This window comes from Podarcis liolepis (genome assembly GCF_965112155.1).
Source record: "Podarcis liolepis genome assembly, chromosome: 14".
NCBI lineage: Eukaryota > Metazoa > Chordata > Lepidosauria > Squamata > Lacertidae > Podarcis > Podarcis liolepis.
In genome coordinates, this window is record NC_139569.1 from 27,891,796 (window position 1) to 27,912,853 (window position 21,058).

The 21,058-nt window shown below is 47.2% G+C and overlaps 1 protein-coding gene and 1 long non-coding RNA gene across 2 annotated transcripts in view; one reads left to right on the top strand and one right to left on the bottom strand.

The window, feature by feature from the left end:
- The window catches only part of CORO2B (coronin 2B), an 80,221-nt gene that overhangs the window by 14,775 nt on the left and 44,388 nt on the right, over positions 1–21,058 (bottom strand). The window contains exons 3-4 of the mRNA XM_083475160.1: positions 5,106–5,222; positions 471–620 (exon numbers count right to left, since the gene is read on the bottom strand). Of these exons, the coding sequence (XP_083331286.1) occupies positions 471–620; positions 5,106–5,222 (267 nt within the window). The remainder of the gene's footprint in view (positions 1–470; positions 621–5,105; positions 5,223–21,058) is intronic.
- On the top strand, positions 18,854–20,871 carry LOC310693362. Its single transcript, XR_014519128.1, has 3 exons — positions 18,854–19,161; positions 20,240–20,377; positions 20,689–20,871. It is a non-coding gene; the product is annotated as an uncharacterized lncRNA (long non-coding RNA).

Here is a 21,058-nt window from a genome sequence, read left to right on the forward strand (position 1 = left end):
GGTTAAGAGCGGTGGACTCGTAATCTGGTGAACTGGGTTCGCGTCTCCGCTCCTCCCCATGCAGCTGCTGGGTGACCTTGGGCTAGTCACACTTCTCTGAAGTCTCAGCCCCACTCACCTCACAGAGTGTTTCTTGTTGGGGAGGAAGGGACAGGAGAATGTTGAGACTCCTTTGGGTAGTGATAAAGCGGGATATCAAATCCAAACTCTCTCTCACTGGCTGCAACGTTTTGCTTACTGTTGCGTTCATACCCCACCTTTTTCTCCATGGTTCTTCCCCTCCTTATTTAGTCCCAACAACAACAACCCTGTGAGGTAGGTTAGGCTGAGAGGCATTGACTGGCTCAAGGGCACCCAGCGAGCTTCAAGGCAGAGTGGGGATTCAAACCCTGCTCTCCCAGGTCCTAGACCAATGCACCACTACACACCACACTATCTCTCATGCACGAGGGCATCTTTGCCCAGCTCACCTTATAGTCATAGCCGGCACTGAACAGGATGTTGTTGGTGGTCGGGTGCCACTCAACAAGGCCGACGCGCCGGCTGTGCCCGTACAACTCCAGGACCGCCTCCATCATGTTGCGCTTCAGTCCTCCGTCTGGAATTTCCCATATCCGAACCTTGAAGGACAGGAGAGCAAAAGGATGCTGTGAGGAGGGTGTCTTTGTCAACTCAGCGGCTTGCCTGGATGAAGTAGGTTCGTTATACAGTACACACACACACCCGAAATATTCTGCTACAGTAAAGATGCTTTTAAAATGTCTCAGGACCCATGGGCCACACTCACACCATACTTTATTACTGTTATTATTAACCAAAAATGGCAAGCATAGTAAACAAACATAAACGAAGAATGAAAAATGTAAACCATAAAGCATCACAGCCTTGTTAGAAGCATGGGAACCTAAGCATTGTCAGCACTGACTGGCAGTGGCTCTATTATTATTATTATTATTATTATTATTATTATTATTATTATTATTAAAGGTCAAGGGACCCCTGACCATTAGGTCCAGTCGTGGCCAACTCTGGGGTTGCGGCGCTCATCTCGCTTTACTGGCCGAGGGAGCCGGCGTACAGCTTCCGGATCATGTGGCCAGCATGACTAAGCCGCTTCTGGTGAACCAGAGCAGTGAACGGAAACACCATTTACCTTCCCGCCGGAGCGGTACCTATTTATCTACTTGCACTTTGACGTGCTTTTGAACTGCTAGGTTGGCAGGAGCAGGGACCGAGCAACGGGAGCTCACCCCATCGCGGGGATTCGAACCGTCGACCTTCTGATCAGCAAGTCCTAGGCTCTGTGGTTTAACCCACAGCGCCACCCGTGTCCCATTATTATTATTACCCAGCCCATCTGGCGGGGTTGCAGCTTCCAACACATATAAAAACATAATAAAACGTCAAACATTAAAAACTTCCTGATACAGAGCTGCCTTCAATTCAACTATTGTAGTTCTTTATCTCCTTGACATCTGATGGGAAGGCATTCCAACATTTCAGGCAAGCCCTACATGAAGATACCATTGGAGATTTGGAGATTCAACTGGGGGCCTTCTGCCTGCAAGACAGGTGCTCTGTAGCTGAGCCACCACTGTCCCCTTAGCACACATAAGTATGGGAAGCTGCCTTCCCATATTGGTCCTTCTGGCTCAGGACTGTCTGCCCTCACTGGCAGCAGCAGCTGTCCAGGATTTTAGGCAGGGGTCTTCGTCAGCTCTATGAAGGTGTTGAATCTTGGCATTCGCCCTTCTTCAGCATTTCCACCACACCAGCTTCTGTTGCCAGTATGAAGCTGAATGGAGTTGCTGTCAGCTTGCAGATTAAGGACAGAGCTCTAGGTCCTTTAGTACAACGAAGTGAAAATATAATAATAATAATAATAATAATAATAAAAATAAATAATTTTATTTATACTCCGCCCTCCCCAGCCAGGGCGGCTAACACCAGTAAAATTACAATAGAAACATAATTGGGGGGGGGGGGGCAACAACAACACAATTTAAAATACAGGTTAAAATGCAATTTAAAATGCAGCCTCATTTTAAAAGTAGCCCATAGATCAAAACCGTAAGGGGAGGGAAAACATAAGGGTCGGGCTGAGTCCAAACCAAAGGCCAGGTGGAACAGCTCTGTCTTGTAGGCCCTGCGGAAAGATGTCAAGTCCTGCAGGGCCCTAGTCTCTTGTGACAGAGTATTCCACCACGTCGGGGCCAGTACTGAAAAGGCCCTGGCCCTAGTTGAGAACAATCCAACCACCTTGCGACTTGGGACCTCCAAAGTGTTGTCATTTGTGGACCTTAAGGTCCTCCGCGGGGCATACCAGGAGAAGTGGTCCCATAGGTACGTGGGTCCATATTTTTGTATGCCTGATACATATAGAACATGCCAAGATCTGCAGTCCCTGAGGTCTTTGGAGGGAGGCTCAGGCAGGAGCTGCTGCTGTGGAAGGGATGCACTTCCTTGCAGCTGCATGGCTTCCCAACTGCAGCAGCCACCAGGCTATAAAAAGCACTTTCTGCTGACGGAGATCCATGACATCATGAAACGAGAGGGCGGGAGAGTCAGAGCCCCCAGACAGCGGCCGAAGATTTGCATGAAAATGTGAAGCAGTCTTCAACATCTGTCAGTGCTGTGGACCTTTTTGCAAGTGCCTCTATGTCCGACAAACATAACGGAGGCAGACGAAGCCATCACATTTAGAAGTAGTACCTCTGATTCGCAGAGGTACAGGACAAGAAAGATGCATCTGGCTGGTAACAAGGCAAAGAGTGGCCCCATGCGGAAGGGAGTTCCACAAAACACGGCCCACAAAACTTAACACAGCACAAGTGGATATAAGGTCCCGGGTGAGTGATATCATAGGCAGATATCAAAGCAAGGGAATCACTTCTAAAAGCAAGCAAAACAAATAAAACTGCTCCAACCAAAAGAAAACAGGATAGACTCAGCCAGAGAGATGGGTCACACAAAACAAGATACAGTGGTACCTCGGGTTACATATGCTTCAGGTTACATATGCTTTAGGTTACAGACTCCGCTAACCCAGAAATAGTGCTTCAGGTTAAGAACTTTGCTTCAGGATGAGAACAGAAATTGTGCTCTGGCGGCGCGGCAGCAGCAGGAGGCCCCATTAGCTAAAGTGGTGCTTCAGGTTAAGAACAGTTTCAGGTTAAGAATGGACCTCCGGAACGAGTTAAGTACTTAACCCGAGGTACCACTGTACTTTTATCTGTCAAAGGCTGGTGTGATAAAGAGGCATTTTCAGATGCATCGGCCTCACATCTCAAATTGGACATCAGAGCTGGCAATGGCTTTTTAAAGAAATGCCCCCCTCTAAAAATCCTCCTGCCTGGACAGCTTATCGGCCCCTCAGGAGAAACGTATAGGGAAGACAATCTCCCTGGGTCCTTCACCCCAACAGCATCTTCTTTGACTCCTTCATGCAAATGTTCCCTTGACGGCTCCACCCCTCCACGATGCAAGCTTTCTGTGCACAGACAGAAGGCTTTTCTGACCTCGTCCTGGCATGCATCCACCCCACTGAGAGAGTGTGGGGCAGGGAGGGTTGTTCCTGCCATAGCAAAGTACCCTGGAACCTCCTTGTATTGCAGACTGGGCTGGCTGCTAGCCTCTGCCTCTGCCTCCTCCTCTTTCCCTCTCGCTCTCAAGCACTGAAAACCTGCTTTGGCACAAGACACTCCAGCTTGCCTGCTGCGCCAGCCACTTGCTCTGAGCCCCACCTTCTTCTCTCTGCTGCAGGGATGCAGGTGACCTTGAGAAGGTCGAGAGGAGACTCCAGAACTGCAGAGGCAGCTCAGATAGGAAGGCAGGCAGAGAGGGAGGGATGGAATGAGATGAGCTGCCCCCACAGAAACCTCGCTTAGAGCTTGGGGTGAGAATTTGGGGTGGCGGGAGGGGGGGGGGACTTCTGAAAGGCAAGGTTGGTGGTGAGAGCTATATGTCAATGTAGAAATAGTCTATCCTTTCCTAGCGCTGCCTTTCTTTAAAAAAAGAGGTGTCACTGGCAACTCCCTTCCAAGGGAAAACTCCCTCTTTAGCAATAGATCGGAAGAAATGGCAATCTGGGGAAAACCTGAATTGCCATTTGTTCCAATTGAGCACCAAAGAGCCGTTTTCACTGGGGGAAAGCAGTGGGAGAAGAGGAAATGTAGACAAGCCCCCACATTGTACATTTAACACACCGTGATACCGCTTTAAACACCCAAGGAATTCTGAGAGCTGTAGCTTGTTAAAGGGTGCAGCCTCTGGGGCTTTCAAGTTAAGAGAAAAGGCAAGGAAAAAGTGACTTCATAGAGATTTATAAAATTATGCTTAGCCTGAAGAAAATGGATAGAGGAAAGTTGTTTTCCCTCTCTCATAACACTAGAACTTATGGACACCCAATGAAGCTGAATGTGGGAAGATTCAGGACAGGTAAAAGGAAGTGGGGATGGTGGTTACTGGGTTGTTGTTTTTATTTTGATTATATATTTTGTGGTTTTCTATATTGCTTTTGTTATGTGACCTCCGGGTATAGGGCGGTATATAAATTCAATAACCAACCAACCAACCACAACAACAAACAACTATGGAACTCAGTCCCATAGGAGGCAGTGATGGCCACCAACCTAAATGGCTTTAAAAGAGAATAAGACAAATTCATGGCAGAGAGGACCATCAATGGCTTCTGGCCAGGCTGGCTCCTCCTCTGTATGTGGAGGCAGAGATACTTCTGAATACCAGTTGCTGGAAACCACAGCGGGGCAGGGTACCCTTGTGCTCAGGTCCTGCTTGTGGGTTTTCCATTGGAAACAGGATGCCATGAGAACAGGACGCTGGACTGGATGGGCCTGTGGTCTCATCCTGCAGCCTCTTCTGACGTTCTAATGTCCAGCTTTTGTCATGGTGCCCCTCCACACACAGAAATGCTGCAGAACTTATGGGCGGTCCAGTATAAGCCCACCACTAAAGCACTCTCATTGCATCAATTACGTGTTGCAGAAAACACCTGCAAAAGTTCTACCAGTCTGAAGGGTCCCCAATAATCCTTTTGAACCCCCTTCCCCTGAAACAGGCAGTACATTCTGCTGCTTTCTACTTACCGAGGTGTCTTCAGAGCAGGATGCAATGATGTTTTCAATAAAAGGGTTCCACTTGATGTCGAGCACGTTCCCCTGATGGCCGCACACTTTGGGGTAGTTTGGTTCAATCCGGCCAGTCTGCAAAAACAGAGCAAGAATTTGGGATCAGCAACTTTTCAACAATTCAAGTACAAATGTTTCAAGACCGCTGCCTGCCATTAACAGGGAGTCATCTGTGACCCAAATAAGGCACTGGAAGTACTCGGTTTAGAAGCATTTATGTTGTCGTTGTTACTGGGGTCTCATCCAGACGATGTGCCACAAGTCCGGAAATGTTTAAAGTCCTGTGTCTCTTTTTCGGTAATTTCCACAAAGTCTGGGTGAGGTTGTTGGGTTGGCTGAGGCACAAACAAAGTCATGGCGAAAGGAGCGGCCGGATTGTGATTTGGAAGAGTTGGCCTTCTTGCAAGGATAGGGCTGCTTTGAAGCTCAGTCAATGTCAAGAGCTTCAAAGGTTTGCTGGAGATAGTGGCAGACTTGCAGGTAATTTCTACTGTGTGCCAGGGATTCTGTTTTGACACTGCTTCACTGGGAGACTCATTTAATGCGGCTCCCCTTTCATCGCTTCACATCTCACCACTTCAAAGTTCCTTAGCTCCCTTCGTCCAGGGATGGGCGTCTTGCCATCTATAAATACACAGAAGTGTGCTGTTCTGATGGCAGAGAGCAGACAGGCAGGGAGATGAAACCAGACCAGGTGGGTGGATGGAAAGGAGGACGGATTCTGAATAGTCTCTCCCCTCCTGGCGACACCATGTGACTTCCCGCAATTCTCCTTTTTGAAAAATAAAAACAAAACCCTCTCTCTAGCCAGTGCCGGTTTTACGTATAAGTTAAACAAGCTATAGCTTAGGGCCCCACTCTCTTGGGGCCCCTAAAAAAAATGTAAATGAAAAAACACACACCTGGATGTACATTTCCAAAATATAAGGTAGAAAACAATAAAATAAAATTTCAGTTCAACAATTACTTTGATAAAATACATATTTTGTTATGTGCAAATGGCTTTAGATACCTATTAGGTCCATAAATTACCATATAGCGTATATTCAACACAAAAAACAGTGCCAATTTGTTGTTGACAAAGGTGGACATATAAAGGACCCCGTTATCTTCCGTAGCTTAGGGCCTCATCAAACCTAAATCTGGCCCTGCCTCTAGCACAGGGATGGGAAAGCCTTGTGGACCCAAGGGCCACATTCCGTACTAGGTAACCTTCTGGGGGGGGGGGCGCATGGCGGTTGTGGGTGGGACCAGAGGCAAAGGTGGGCGGAGCAACTGATGTCTATGTTACCTTTGTGCCATAAGCCAGTTTCTAGACACGCTGTTACCCCCTCATCCTTCCAGGCAAGCAAGGGGAACCCTCACAAGTCAAGGGCAAATTCCAGCCAGGCAAAAGCACTTGCGGAAAGTGTGACGTGAGGCTGGTGAGGGGCAATGCCTGCAAAGAGGGGGGGTGGCTTGGGAAAATTTGGAGGGCCAGGTGGAGAGCTCTGGGGGCATTTTGCTCCCTGGCCTGATATTCCCCACCCTGCTGCTGTTGCAGCACAGATGCATATTCTCCCCTAAGACAGCTAGACTTTGTTTTATTCACTGCATTCATATCCCACCTTTTCCTCCAAGGAGTCAAAGGTGGCTTCTCCTCATTTCATCTGCACAACAACCCTGTAAGGTAGGCTAGGCTGAGGGATGGCAGTGGCTGACCCCCAAGGACTCCAGGGCCAAGTGGAGACCAGGGTCCTAGTCCGACGCTCTAACCACTACACCACACTGCCTCTTGCAACCACAAAATGGGCTACACCTAGCCAGCAGCAGATGCTCGAGCTCCCTGGAAATGCATAATCAGGGGCTTGCTGTGCATCAAGATACGTAAACCTCTTGAAGCTGCCAGCCCAGTTGGTGACAGGAGTGGTGCAGTGGCCAGGTATTAAATGAGGAAGCTATTCTGGAGCAAGGAGCATGGGGAATACTCTCTCCTCCCCAGCATTGCATGGCTCTCTCTCCCTCCTATTTATTGTCCCATTGCAATGCTTCTGACTTCCATTTGTGAAGGTAAGGGAGGGAAGCCTCTCCTCCCACCCCCCGCTGAGTTTGTGGGATTCCTACTGGGGCATCTGAAAGATTTAATCCACTTGCAGAACTAAATTCTGCTCTTCTTCAGGGCTCGGGTCCTCAAATCTCCCTACAGAAGCAAGCCAGAGAGAACAATTCCTCTTCTCACAATGGCCAACCAGATGCATGAATGGAAAGTCCCCAAACAGGACAAATTCCCCCTCTTGGAATACCATCAACTGGTATTCAGAAACATCACTGCTTCCAACAGTGGAGGGAGAACATAGCCATCCTGGCTAAAAGGTAAAGGTAAAGACCCCTGACCGTTAGGTCCAGTCGTGGCTGACTCTGGGGTTGCAACTCTCATCTCACTTTATTGGCCAAGGGAGCCAGCGTACAGCTTCTGGGTCATGTGGCCAGCATGACTAAGCCGCTTCTGGAGAAACCAGAGCAGCGCACAGAAATGCCGTTTACCTTCCCGCCAGGGTGCTACCAATTTATCTACTTGCACTTTGACGTGCTTTTGAACTGCTAGGTTGGCAGGAGCAGGGACCGAGCAGCGGGAGCTCACCCTGTCGCGGGGATTCAAACTGCCGACCTTCTGATCAGCAAGCCCTAGGCTCTGTGGTTTGGACCACAGAGCCACCCGCATCCCTAGTAGCCGTCAACTGCTTTCTCCTCCATGAGCTTTTGTCTAATCCTCTGTTTTAAAGCCATCCAAGCTGGTGACCATCACTGCCTCCTGTGGGAGCAAATTCCATAGACATAGAATCATAGAGTCAGAAGGGACCCTGAGGGTCATGTAGCCCAACCCCCTGCGATGCAGCTGTCCCATACGGGGATTGAACTTGCAACCTTGGCGTTATCAGCACCATGCTCTGTGTGCCGTGTGAATAAAGACTTTATTTTATCTGTCCTGAAAAGTCCTATGCAGGCTAGAGTGACAGCAATTTCAAAGCAAGCCCAAGCTTTATTTTCAAAAGCTGAGAAAGAGATATTTAATCCACATTAAACTGGATTATTTTCCTCAATAAATGTATACAGAGAAACAATTTTCGAGAGGATAGTTTAAGCAAGGTTTTAACCAGCAGAGGGTGCCATCAGGCACCCTTACAATCACCAGCTCTTTTGACAGGATATATCTGGCCACTGAACAGCTACCGTTCCTGAATCATAGCATCATGGAATCATAGGAGTTGGAGGGACCACGAGGGTCATCTAGTCCAACCCCTGCAATGCAGGAATCTTTTGCCCAGTGTGGGACTCGAACCCACAACCCTGAGATTAAGAGTCTTATGCTGTACCGACTGAGCTATCCTGTTACATTCAAGAAAAGGTCAGTCATGTTTTCATATATATCCTGAATGACAGTCCTGTTTTTAGATTGCTTAAAAAAGAAAAAAGAAAAAGATAAGGGGGAAAGTCACCTGCAGGTCAAGGTCCATCGAGTCTTTCTAGGAAAGTGTATTTGCAAAAATAAGATCAGGAGAAAATCTAACCTACTGTTATTGTCCCTAGTGTGAAATGCAGTCTTCATCACCACAAAAGTCGTGGATTGATCACTCTCACCAGAAACTGCCTGGAAAGGGAACCTGACCTGCTTGCAGCCACAAAACTGAATTAAGGGCTAAACTTTCAGTTAGTAAATTAGTAAATAGCTGGTTCCTCCCTTCCACCATATGCACGGAAATGGTGGGGGCCCACTGCTGTCTAAATCTTGGGGGAGCCTGGTCTTGAGAATGCATCAGCGCCGTCCCTTCACCCTTGGATTTTGCTCTTGGGTATCCAAGCCTAGTCACAAAGAATCAAGCATGAATTTCACCAGGAAGCCTAAGAAACCAGGTAAGCCGGAATGAAGAGAAGAAATGTGTAACTGCCTTTCTTAAACTGCATGGGAATGCAGCCTTTTCAACCAGCTTGCAGATGTGGGGAATGCAAAAGCCTCACACAGATCAGAAAAGCCTTGCAGCTAGATCAGTCCAGTGGACCAACTAGTCCAGCATCTTCTCACGGTGGCCAGCCAGATGCCCCCGATGGGATGCAGGACCTGAGCACAACAACCACTCTTCCAATTGTTGTTCCCCATTATTTGTATTTAGAGGTAGAGTGTCCCTGGGCATGGAGGTTCTGCTATCACAAGAGACCGCCTTAAGGTCTAGCCCAGCATCCCGTTCTCACAGTGGTCAACCAGACATGACATTGGGAAACATGCAAGCAGGCCCTGAGTGCAACAGCAACTCTCCCCTCCTGCAGCTTCCAGCAGCTGGTATTCAGAAGCATTGCTGCCAGTTTCCAGCCTTGCTGGTGAAAAGAGAGAGAGGCTGACGGCTGGCTTCATTTTTCACTCTAGTTGCAGGCATAGGCAAACTCCGGCCCTCCAGATGTTTGGGACTACAATTCCCATCATAAACAAAAGACTAAAGTGTTGGAAAAAAACTTAACAGCTATGGAGAGGGAGAAATTTCAGAATGAAACAGGTTTGACAGTGGTTAAGAAGGTGAAATACCTAGGGGTCTATTTGACATTTAAAAACTTGAATTTGTATAAAGATAATTATGAAAAATGTTGGCTAGAAATCAAAAAAGATTTACAGATATGGTCAAAGTTGAAATTGTCAATGTTAGGCCGAATTGCAGTTATCAAGATGAATGTATTGCCTAGAATGTTATTTCTGTTTCAAACTTTGCAAATCCTAGACAAGATGGATTGTTTCAAGAGGTGGCAGAAAGATATTTCGAAATTTGTCTGGCAGGGCAAAAAGCCCAGAATTAAATTCAAAATACTGACAGATGTTAAAGAAAGAGGGGGATTTGCCCTGCCGGACTTAAAATTGTATTATGAAGCAGCAGCGTTTTGCTGGCTGAAAGAGTGGATGCTCCTCGAGAATACAGACATTTTGGACTTGGAAGGTTTTAATAATACATTTGGTTGGCATGCATATTTATGGTATGACAAAATCAAGGTGCATAGGGCCTTTAAGAATCATATTGTCAGAAAAGCATTGTTTAATGTTTGGACAAGATATAAAGATTTGTTGGAAAATAAAACCCCTAGATGGTTGTCACCCTTGGAGGCTAAGGCATTCAAAAAGCCCAATATGGAGGCCGAATGGCCAAAGTATTGGGAAATTTTGGAACAAGAAGGAGACAAATTGAAGTTACAGAGTCATGAGAAACTGAAACCTAAAGTACGAGACTGGCTCCATTATTTTCAAATAATGGAGTTGTATAAACAGGATAGGAAAATCGGCTTCCAGGTGGAGAAATCAAAATTAGAAACTGAATTGTTAGAACCCAATACCAAGATTTTATCGAGAATGTATAACTTGTTGCTGAAGTGGAACACAAGATGAAATAGTTAAATCAGCCATGATTAAGTGGGCACAGGACATTGGTCATAACATTATGTTTGCTGACTGGGAATGGTTGTGGAACACCGGGATAAAATTCACGGCATGTAATGCCTTAAAGGAAAATATTATGAAAATGATCTATAGGTGGTACATGACCCCAGTCAAGCTTGCAAAGATTTATCATTTGCCTGACAATAACTGTTGGAAATGTAAAGAATCTGAAGGTATCTTTTACCACCTTTGGTGGACGTGCCCAAAGATTAAGGCCTTCTGGGAAATGATATATAATGAAATGAAAAAGGTACTTAAATGTACCTTTCCTAAAAAACCGGAGGCCTTTCTTTTGGGCATTGTCGGCCAATTGGTGCAAAAGAAAGACAGAATTTTTTTTATGTATGCCACAACAGCAGCAAGAATCCACATCGCAAAGTATTGGAAGACACAAGAGCTACCCACTTTGGAAGAGTGGCAGATGAAAGTGATGGACTATATGACATTGGCTGAGATGACTGGCAGAAATCCGTGATCAGGGGAAGGAGACGACGGAAGAAGACGGGAAGAAATTCAAAATTTATCTTAAGGACTATTATAAACTTGATGGATGTTGAAATGTCAAGGCTTTGAGAACGAAAGGGTTTCAGCGATATAAGAGTAGATTGGAGGAAAGATTAGTAAGACATTTCTTTTTGACAGAATTATTAGAAGTTGCTGAAAAATTTTGGATATTGGGATGCAGAAAGGGGAGGTATGGGGGAGTCCGAGAAACAAGGTTTATGAGATTAAGGTTACGAAGTTATGCGTGTTTGTATGTCTTTTTACATGTTTGTATTGTGTTTTAAAAAACTTTGTAAAATCAATAAAAATTTATTAAAAAAAACAATTCCCATCATCCCTAGCTAACAGGACCAGTGGTCAGGGATGATGGGAATTGTAGTCCCAAACATCTGGAGGGCCGGAGTTTGCCTATGCCTGCACTAGTGCAGGAAACTGCAGCAGAGCCCAGTAAAGACTAAAATAGTTGCCAGCTGAGGATGTCTGCGCTTTTCATTCTCTGCACCCCTTCCCACTCCCTTCCCCTAAAACGAGGCATTCAAGGTCACAGAGGAGGACATGCCTGGCAGATGGGGGAGCAGAGATAAGGGGCGAGAGATTAGCCCGTCTACCATGTGGCCTGTCAGACCCGCTGCCAAGCAACCTAAATACAAGCTCTGGCCAAGAGGGCCCCCAACCTCTTGCAGATGCTCATTTCTCTCAGAGATGTTTTGGTTTGGGAGTCACTCCAGAATGACAAGGGCAGGCCGGTGTGGACAGCACAGGTCCCCAAGGGTGCAGTGGACACGAGACATTGGCTCCCTGGTGCAGAATTCAGCTTGCTTTTAAAGGATTAAACAAATTCCATTGACTGCATCGTTGCAGGACAACATTTGGCAACATTTCCGTGACCTTCTTTCCCCTTTGTCGCTCACTCCCTTAACAAGCTAATTCCATTTTATTAGGGGGTGGAGATGATGACCCACGAATGGAAGCCCCACGAGAGAAAACGAAGCACTTTGTATTGAAGTTTGCTTATTAATTTAATACTAGAAGTCATGGACATTCAATGCTGCTGCTGCTGCATGCTGGGAGATTTCAGGGCACATCAAAGAAAGTCTTTCTTTATACAGCACATGGCTAAACTATGGAACTCACTCCCACAGGAAGAAGCAATGGCCACTAACCTAAATGGCTTTACAGGAAGATTAGATAAATGCAGGGAGGAGAGGGCTGCCCATGGCTGCTAGCCAGGATGGTGATATACTCTGCTTCCATGATCAGATGCAGCAATGCACCAGTTGCTGGAAACTTCAGGAGGGGAGAGGGCTCTTGGGCTCACATTCTGCTTGTGGGTTTGGCATGTTTGGTTGGCCACTGTGAGAACAGGACGCTGGACTAGATGGACTACTTTTCTTATGTTCTTATGATTGCTTAAGGATAGAGGAAATGATCTTCTCCTGAATAGATCCTTTGGTACATCAGCTCAGCATTGTCTACCATGTAGTTTCGGTGCTGACTAGCAGTGGGATTTAGTCAGTGATCTCCCACTTTCAGCATGCAAAGCAGATGCTCTGCAGTCATTCATCATTTGTCTTGTAGTTAGCACGCCGCTTTCAGACTGCAGCATTGTATATTTGGAGGCTCTGATCCCCGATTCAAACACCAGAGTCTCCTGCAAGCCTCTTTCCTGCAGTACCAGATCGGTAGGGCCAGAGGGAGCCTTTGCCGGAAAGCAGCAAACCATCGCCACCTGGTTTCCAGCAGCCCTGAAATTCTGCACATTATTTTCCAGACATCCACTGGGCTCCAAGTGCAGCTGCAAAGGGGGGGGGGGAGAGCTTTTTGCTCTTTCATGACTGTTGTCCATCAGAAAGGAGAGCAGCAGCCTACATCCATCTGTTCCTTCCCTCCCACTTCTCAAGATGCTCTGCAGCTGCCTTGCTACTGCCTTGGAAGGAAGCTTCACTGCAGAGCCTGGCAAGGGACACAGGAGGAAGTAGTTGACTGAGGAGTCTAAGCTTCTCCTTGCAGAGAGCAGCAGAATCAGGGCCAAAGTAAACACAAAGGGATCCTCCAGGCTAGTTTACTGGGTATCCAACCTGGTTTGCCTGTACAAAGCTTATGCAGAGGTCTATATTGAACATTCAGTCTGATCCTTCTTCTTGTTAATAATTCCTTCACCCCTCACTTTTCAGTGCATTTATTTCCCTGTCAACTTCCAAACCACAGATAGTCCTTAAAAATCAAAAGTGGGTTTGTTGCATCAGGTTGCAGAGGCGAAGAAGCTTCTTGGCCTAGATGACTAGCCCTTTAGCTCCACCCCCCAGGATGGGATAACCCTAACAAGTGGGCGGGGCCCCCACCTGTCAAGTGTAGAGAAAAGCAGCTCAGCAAATTTTCAGCCAAGGTTGGCTGTGTACAGGACAGATTGGTTGCTGTCTACAACATCATTCCATTACAGGGAATGTTTCTGAAGCAGTTTGTGCCCATTTAAAAATGCTGGTCGTGCTTTCAAACAGAATAAGTAAAGAGAACAAATGTATATCTAAATGCTTAAAATATTGTGTGGTATTCAGACTAAACAGCAGGCAATGGAAACTGAAGCTCATGGAACATGGCCCCTGCCTCCCCCCAGCTGTAGAGTGGCCGAGGGCGCGTGCAGTCAGTGTGGGGGCTGCCGCTCTCGTGCACCATCCATACGGACGTCCGTACAGGCTGCCATGTGTGTGCACTCCATATGGGATGCCGCACATGCACAGTCTGTACGGGATGCCACACATGCGCAATCCATATGGGATGCCACTCGCGCAGCAGCCCGTACGGTCACTGTGCAAGCGGCAGCCCGTATGGATGCCCGTATGGATGGCGTGCACGAGCGGCAGCCTGTATGGACTGCGCATGTGTGGCATCCCATACGGAGTGCACATGTGTGGCATCCTGTATAGAGTGCACGGGCTGCCGCACAAGCACAGTCCATATGGATGTCACACGTGCACCACCGGGCAGTTCGTCCCACCCCTCAGCATCCTGCCCCGGGTACCAGAGAGGGTTCCTCTGCCACTGCTTATGCGCTCCCCATTGAGGCACCTGGCTGGCACTGTGAGAAAAGGATGCTGGACTGGATGGCTCCCAGAGGCCTGATCGAGCAGGGATCTTCCTATGTTCTGTTTCTCTTCTCCTATTCTCTTAAGGCCATAGCAGCAATGGAAGGAGGCCAATGGCAGCAGGCGACGGAAACTGAAGCTCATGGAACATATCAGGCTGACTTCCTTGGCACACCCAGGAGGAATCGCTTTGGACCACTTCGTGCAGAACAAGCCCTTCGATTGTTGCAGGAGTTACAGAGACAGTGCAAGAAGGAAAGAGGGTGTGCTTTCACTAGCCACACCCTCCTGCTGCATTTCAGACCATTTTTATTTCTGCTTTCCTGGACATGCAGTTCTTCCTCTTGGAATGTCAAGCTGGGTTGGTGTTTGTGTGTGTTGCTAAACTTGGACAATTGTGCCCAAGCCTGTCTCAGGAAATATGATTAAAAGGAGAGGGATCTTGATATGGGATATTTAAAAGGGAGTGGGCTAGGGTTAGGAATTGGTCCGAGCTCTCCATTTCAGATTTTTGCAGTTTATCTCCCCCCCCCACACCTGAAATTCAGTTCTCTGCTTCTCCACATCTGTTTCTCCTCCCCATCCCCTTTTTAAAAAAGAGGTCCTTATGAAAATGAAAATTCATCAGCAAACGTCTTCCAATGTGCATGTTTTGTGCAATTTGGACGGATGCACACTCCCCCCCCCAAAGGATTGCCTCCAAATATAATGCAACTTTGCATGCTATTTCCATGAATCAATGCATTTCTTGAGGGGTACTTTACGTATACACACCTTTGAACACCATGGTTGGCTGGAGAACTCTGTGGCAAAATTTGGATAAGTTCAAATGTGGAACTTTGGTTTCAAGTTTAAAATATCCCCCTGGATGCTTTGGGCTGGAACTCCCATCCATTTGGGGCTGATAGGAATTGTAGCCCCAAACACCTGGCAGGCACCAAGTTGGCGAAGAGCACTTTAGCTTTTCAAAAAGACTTTAAAATCATCCCCCCCCTGGAAATGGAATTTAGTGACTGAGGGGAGCAGTGTATGTAAAACATCTTCTAAACTTGTAGCTTCTTTTTCTATGGAGCCACAGCAGCGATAGGGCATAGAGCTTCATTTCTTCAGCAGCTGTGCTGGGAACAATTGGCCTTTGTCAAATTACAGGAATGGCTCCAGCAGGAAGAGCAGAGGAAGAGCCTTTCTCACCCTACGGGAAAGGTCATGCCCATCCCAGCACAATGGAGTGGTATCCCTGCCCCCCCCCCCCGAAACCCACTTGGCCAGCCTGACACAGCCAGAGGCCCAAGGCTCTGGATCACATGACATCTCTGGCAGATCATAGAACTATAGAGTTGGAAGGGCCCCCGAGGGTCATCTAATCCAACCCCCTGCAATGCAGGTAAGGTAAAGGTAAAGGGACCCCTGACCATTAGGTCCAGTCGTGGCCAACTCTGGGGTTGTGGCGCTCATCTCGCTTTATTGGCCGAGGGAGCCGGTGTACAGCTTCCGGGTCATATGGCCAGCATGACTCAGTTGCTTCTGGCGAACCAGAGCAGCGCACGGAAACGCCGTTTACCTTCCCGCCAGAGCAGTACCTATTTATCTACTTGCACTTTGACATGCTTTCGAACTGCTAGGTTGGCAGGATCAGGGCCTGAGCAACGGGAGCTCACCCCGTCGTGGGGATTTGAACCGCCGACCTTCTGATCGGCAAGGCCTAGGCTCTGTGGTTTAACCCACAGCGCCACCCGTGTCCACAATGCAGGAATCACAGCTAAAGAATCCTTGACAGATCACCACCTAATCTCTACCTAAAAACCTCTGACTAAGGAGAGTCCACCTCCTTCCGAGGTCATCCATTCCACTGCTGAACAGCTTGCACCCTCCGGAAATTCTTCCTAATGTTTAGTCGGAATCTCTTTTCCTTGTCATTTGAATCCTCTCTTTTGGAGAAGCAGAAAACAAGCTTCTGTGTATCTGAAGATGGCTCTCATGTCACCTCTTAGGAGGGGGAGAAGAATCTTATGTAAAATCAAGCAAACTCTGTTGTCTCTAACTTCTACCCAGGCTTCTTGGAGAAGCTGAGTCGGTGAATTGTGCTTCCTCTCTTTGAGTCTGCGAGAGAACGTGAGCTGGCGAGGGCGCTGTGTTGGAGAAGGAATTGGAGAGGGTGGTGCCCACGGCCACTCTCCAAATTCCAAATGTGACCTTGGGGCCAAAGACATTAGTGACCCCCTATAAGGCATGCTGACCTCCCACACATGGTTTGCAACATAACGCGTGATCCCATTCATTACCATTATGCTTCTTCAGTGATGGTTTGTACATCACATTGACCGCAGGTTAGGGTTCCCCCTCCCTTTGTATGGGAAGGAGACTAAAATGGTTAAAACAAAATGCTCTCACTTAGCAGCCAGGTTTTCTTCTTCTCTTTCTTTTCATAATGACAACCATTCTGGGTACCCACTCGATCCGTCTAAATGCTAAATGTTGCTATGGAAACCCTCATTGGACGCACACAAAATTATCTTTGACATCACTTGGCGCAGACAAGCCATACCTTGCAAAGTTAAAGCAATCCTCCTCTCTTACCCAGATGGCACATTTTACACACTATAAAATGTGATCAAAAAATGCCCCTCTGCCTCCAGCTCCTAGCACTGAGCTGCTTGCGTGGGCGGACGTCAATCATCCAAATGGATCCCCACTTGTCAGTCATTCAGCCTACATGCTCAAGGCAGACCCTGTTTCTCTTTGCATGCTGCTGCCCAAAATATCCTAATTTTCCCAGTCCTTCTCGCCTTTGACAGCCTGGATAGCTCTGTTGGTTAGAGAGTAGTGCTGAAAAGGTTGCAGGTTCGATCCCCATACAGGACAGCTGCATATTCCTGAGAGCCAGTGTGGTGTAGTGGTTAAGAGTGGTAGATTCGTAATCTGGGGAACCGGGTTCGCGTCTCCGCTCCTCCACATGCAGCTGCTGGGTGACCTTGGGCCAGTCACACTTCTCTGAAGTCTCTCAGCCCCACACACCTCACAGAGTGTTTGTTGTGGGGGAGGAAGGGAAAGGAGAATGTTAGCTGCTTTGAGACTCCTTTGGATAGTGGTAAAGTGGGATATCAAATCCAAACTCCTCCTCCTCCTCCTCCTCCTCCTCCTCCTCCTCCTCCTCCTCTTCTTCTTCTTCTTTTTCTTCTTCTTCCATGAAGTAGGTTGGACGAGATGATCCTTGGGGTCTCTTCCAACTTTGCAATTTTTATCTTTGTTTTTCTTATCTGTGAGACTAAAGAAGAACTGCCTCACCTTTCAGCGGTGACATGACTCACAGAATCATGGACTTGGAAGGGAGCTGAAGGGGCATCTAGTCTGACCCCCCCCCCCGCAATTCAGTAACCACGGCTAACAGACTCGTTTCAGTTTGTCTGGCCTTCTGACATGGGGGTCAGCTGACATATTCCACTTTGCTTTTGCAGTCAGAAGGGCAAGAGTAGCACTTGTTGCTTGAATGCCATGTGTACAGCAGCTTGTATCATGCTAGTGTGGCATAGTGGTTAGAGTGTTAGACTGGGGTTCAAATCCCCACTCAGCCATGAAGCTTGCTGGGTGACTTTGGGCCAATCACTGCCTCTCAGCGTAGCCTACCTCACAGGGCCGTTGTGGGATTAAATGAGGAAGGGGAGAACCACGTATTCTATCTTGAGTTCCTTGGAGGAAACAGGTGGGATATAAAATGCATTTTTTTTAAAAAAAAAAAACTGTTTTAAAAGTGAGATACGGAATGTTCGAGACTGGAAGGGGGGCACACGACTTCTTCGTTGCACCAAATTTGACTCAGCTTGCTGCAAATATAATCCCATCTGGGTGTGTTATTAATAGCACTGCCTACACATTAAAACAGGATGGAAGAGGTCAAACAGTCCACAGAGAGTACATAGATAATTGCAGGATCCTTTCAAATCTCTCCATGGCTCCAAAATGCTGATTCCAGGATCTGAATTTGTGGGGCAATTAAGACCTTCAGGGCACGTGAGCCAAGCAGTGAACCAACGTGTCTCTGAAAAGAGGGGCTGGAGGTTTTGTTCAGAGGCAAGCAGCAAGCATGTTAAAGCTGATAGGATACACATCAGAAACAGAGGGAGCTGATTTATACAGAGACCACCAGTTCATCTAGCTATGTAATGTCTACATGGACTAGACATGTGGCTGCCCAGGATTTCAGGGAGGGGACACTCCCAGGTTCAGTCCCTGAGATGCTGTTGGGGATTGGTCCTGGGACCTTCTGCATGCAAAGCAGCTGACCTGCCTCTCAGCAACAGCCCTTCCCTCCCTCCTATTTTCCCCACCATGATGGAACGTAATTAGCTCGCCTCAAGCCAAGAACATAGCCTGCACGCAAAGCCATCTTTTCTCCAGTGACTCAGCTGGGCACCAGTAGAACACTTTCCACCATTAGACTTTCCTGGTGTTAACCACAAAATGAAAATTCAAGCATGAAGCTAGGGTTGCCATATTTCAAAAAGTTATGCCCGGACACCTTGAAAGTTGTTGAGCTCTTTTTAGGAAGACCCCAAAATTGCTGAGTCTTTTTAAGGAAAACCTGAAATTATTTGGCTTTTTATTTTTACAGAAATATGATTTTTGAATTGACTTGCCTAAGATACAGGACAAAGCGCCACCTTTCAGAAATTCTCCCTGGACGTCACTTCTGCCTTTGAAATCATGGTAATGTCCAGGATGTAAGGCAACCCTGATGAAGCCATCGAACAAATAAACACATCAAGGAAGGACTTATACAATTGACGGCTATTATCATGCCTCTTTTGACTGGCTGTCCTGCTACAAAGGAATTACCTGCATCTATTATGGCATCTGAGCTGGTGTCTATAATGTCTTAAGACTGGAAAGGTGCTGGCATTATGGACTCCTCTGGTCCTGTGACTTCTGAGGAGATAGAAAGGTCAAAGGCTGAATCAAAAGAAACATTCTTCTCCAGGTATGAGATGCCCTCTAAATCTGTGGCATCTGGCTGACGCCTGTGAAAACAGGATACTGGATTGTCATGGATGCTTTAGCTGAGATTCCTGCATTGCAGGGGGTTGGACTAGATGACCCTTGGGATACCTTCCAACTCTACAATACTACGGTTCTAAGTGTTTACAAGCACTGCTCCAGAACCCCTAAATGGTACACTTTCTGGGAATGTAGCCTAGAACCAAACTCTGCATTGGGGCAACAAATTGCACAGTGAACCTATAGTTTGCTTTTAAAGCGAAGGCCGACAAGTTTGGTTCTTTTGTGTTTGGATCCCTATGGAGATCTGCATGAGCATTGTGTGATGTCGTCTCCATGTACAAATAGTCAAAGATGCTTGCTCAGTGTGTCCAGTCAAGCGCCTTCATTAACCCAGTCCACATCAACCCCCCGGAGATGATATTGGCAAGTATGAAAAAATGCATTTCAGCCAACAGGTGATTAGGAAAAAAATTATGCTCCTAAACCAGAGATGTGGGACATCTTGATGATCAAGATGGATGCTCTGTTCTGACCACAAGGGGTTAACAACAAAAGATGCTAAAGTGCTATATTAATGACTCTAGAGTTGAGATTCAGTGGCAAAGAGACAGGAGAGTCACTCCCAACTGCAGCTCATGTACCTTGTTTTTGGAATATTAATCGGAATCAAGCTGCGTCTCACAATTAGAACGCTGATTGTACTTCCCTCCATCTGTAGTCAACCCAATTAAAGACGGCAGCTTAGGAAGAGGTTCATCGGGGGAGCTAATTGGGGGAATGAAATGGGCCTTTATGCTTAGGAAATGGGGGGGGGGCACTGCCGAGCTTGAGGGGGCACCCTGCTTTCACTTCCCTGCCACTGCTGCCCCCACCCTGCTGCCCTGCCAGAAATCTCAAGTTACGAGATCTCAATGAGTACACTGCCTCTCTCTAATTTCAGTGCCACCATCAGAAGACAGAACAGTGACTTCTGGTTGTTTAGCCTTCTCTTAGGGAAGATGGTGTCTTGAGTTCCCACCGGATAATTTCACTGAGGTGTCTTTTCCATCTGATTCTAGGCAAAGGATCCAAATCTCAGGTGGCAGGGATGACCACCAATCTAGTTGGCTTTAGAAGAGGATTGGATAAATTCGTGGAGGAGAGGGTTATCGATGGCTACTTGCCAGGATGCCAACGCTCTATCTCCAAAGTTGGAGGTAACAATGCTTCTGGCTACCAGTTGCTGGAAACCACAGGAGGGGAGAGAGGGCTCTTGTGGTTGAATCCTGCTTCCTGGTTTCCCACAAGTCCCTGCTTGGCCGCCATGAGAACAGGATGCTGGACGAGATGGGCCACTGCTCCAATCCTGCAGACTCTTCTTATGTTCTAATGAAATCCTTCTGGGCTTAAACAGTTACAACCCAGGAGAGCATTTTCTCCTCATACATCCTTTACTCCTTGGGAAATTCATAGCGAATGCCTTCTCATGCTCTTAGTCGAAACGCTTGTCTGATCTGCTTTGTTTTAGCCCAGCACGCCACGATGGTACATCTCTGAGCCAGGTGCAAAAAGGCCTACAGATAGAATTAAAGAACAGGGATGCCCCCTAGCACTTTCTGAACAGGAGAAGTCTCTTTTGCAGATCAGAACTGAACTGAGCTCATACCCTTTAAGACAGAGCTCCACTCCTGTTCGCCCCTCATTTCAGCAGTCTAATACAGGTGAGCAAATTTGTTTCCTTATTGCTGCTGTTGGGCAGTTGAGACTCATTGAGCATTCAACCTGAATTGGGCTGTGTACACATTACCAACCTAACATGCAGACAGGCCATTCTTTTCCTCAATTCAGATCAAAGCTGGGGGGGGGTTCGGGTGGGGAAAACATTAAAACAGAGCATT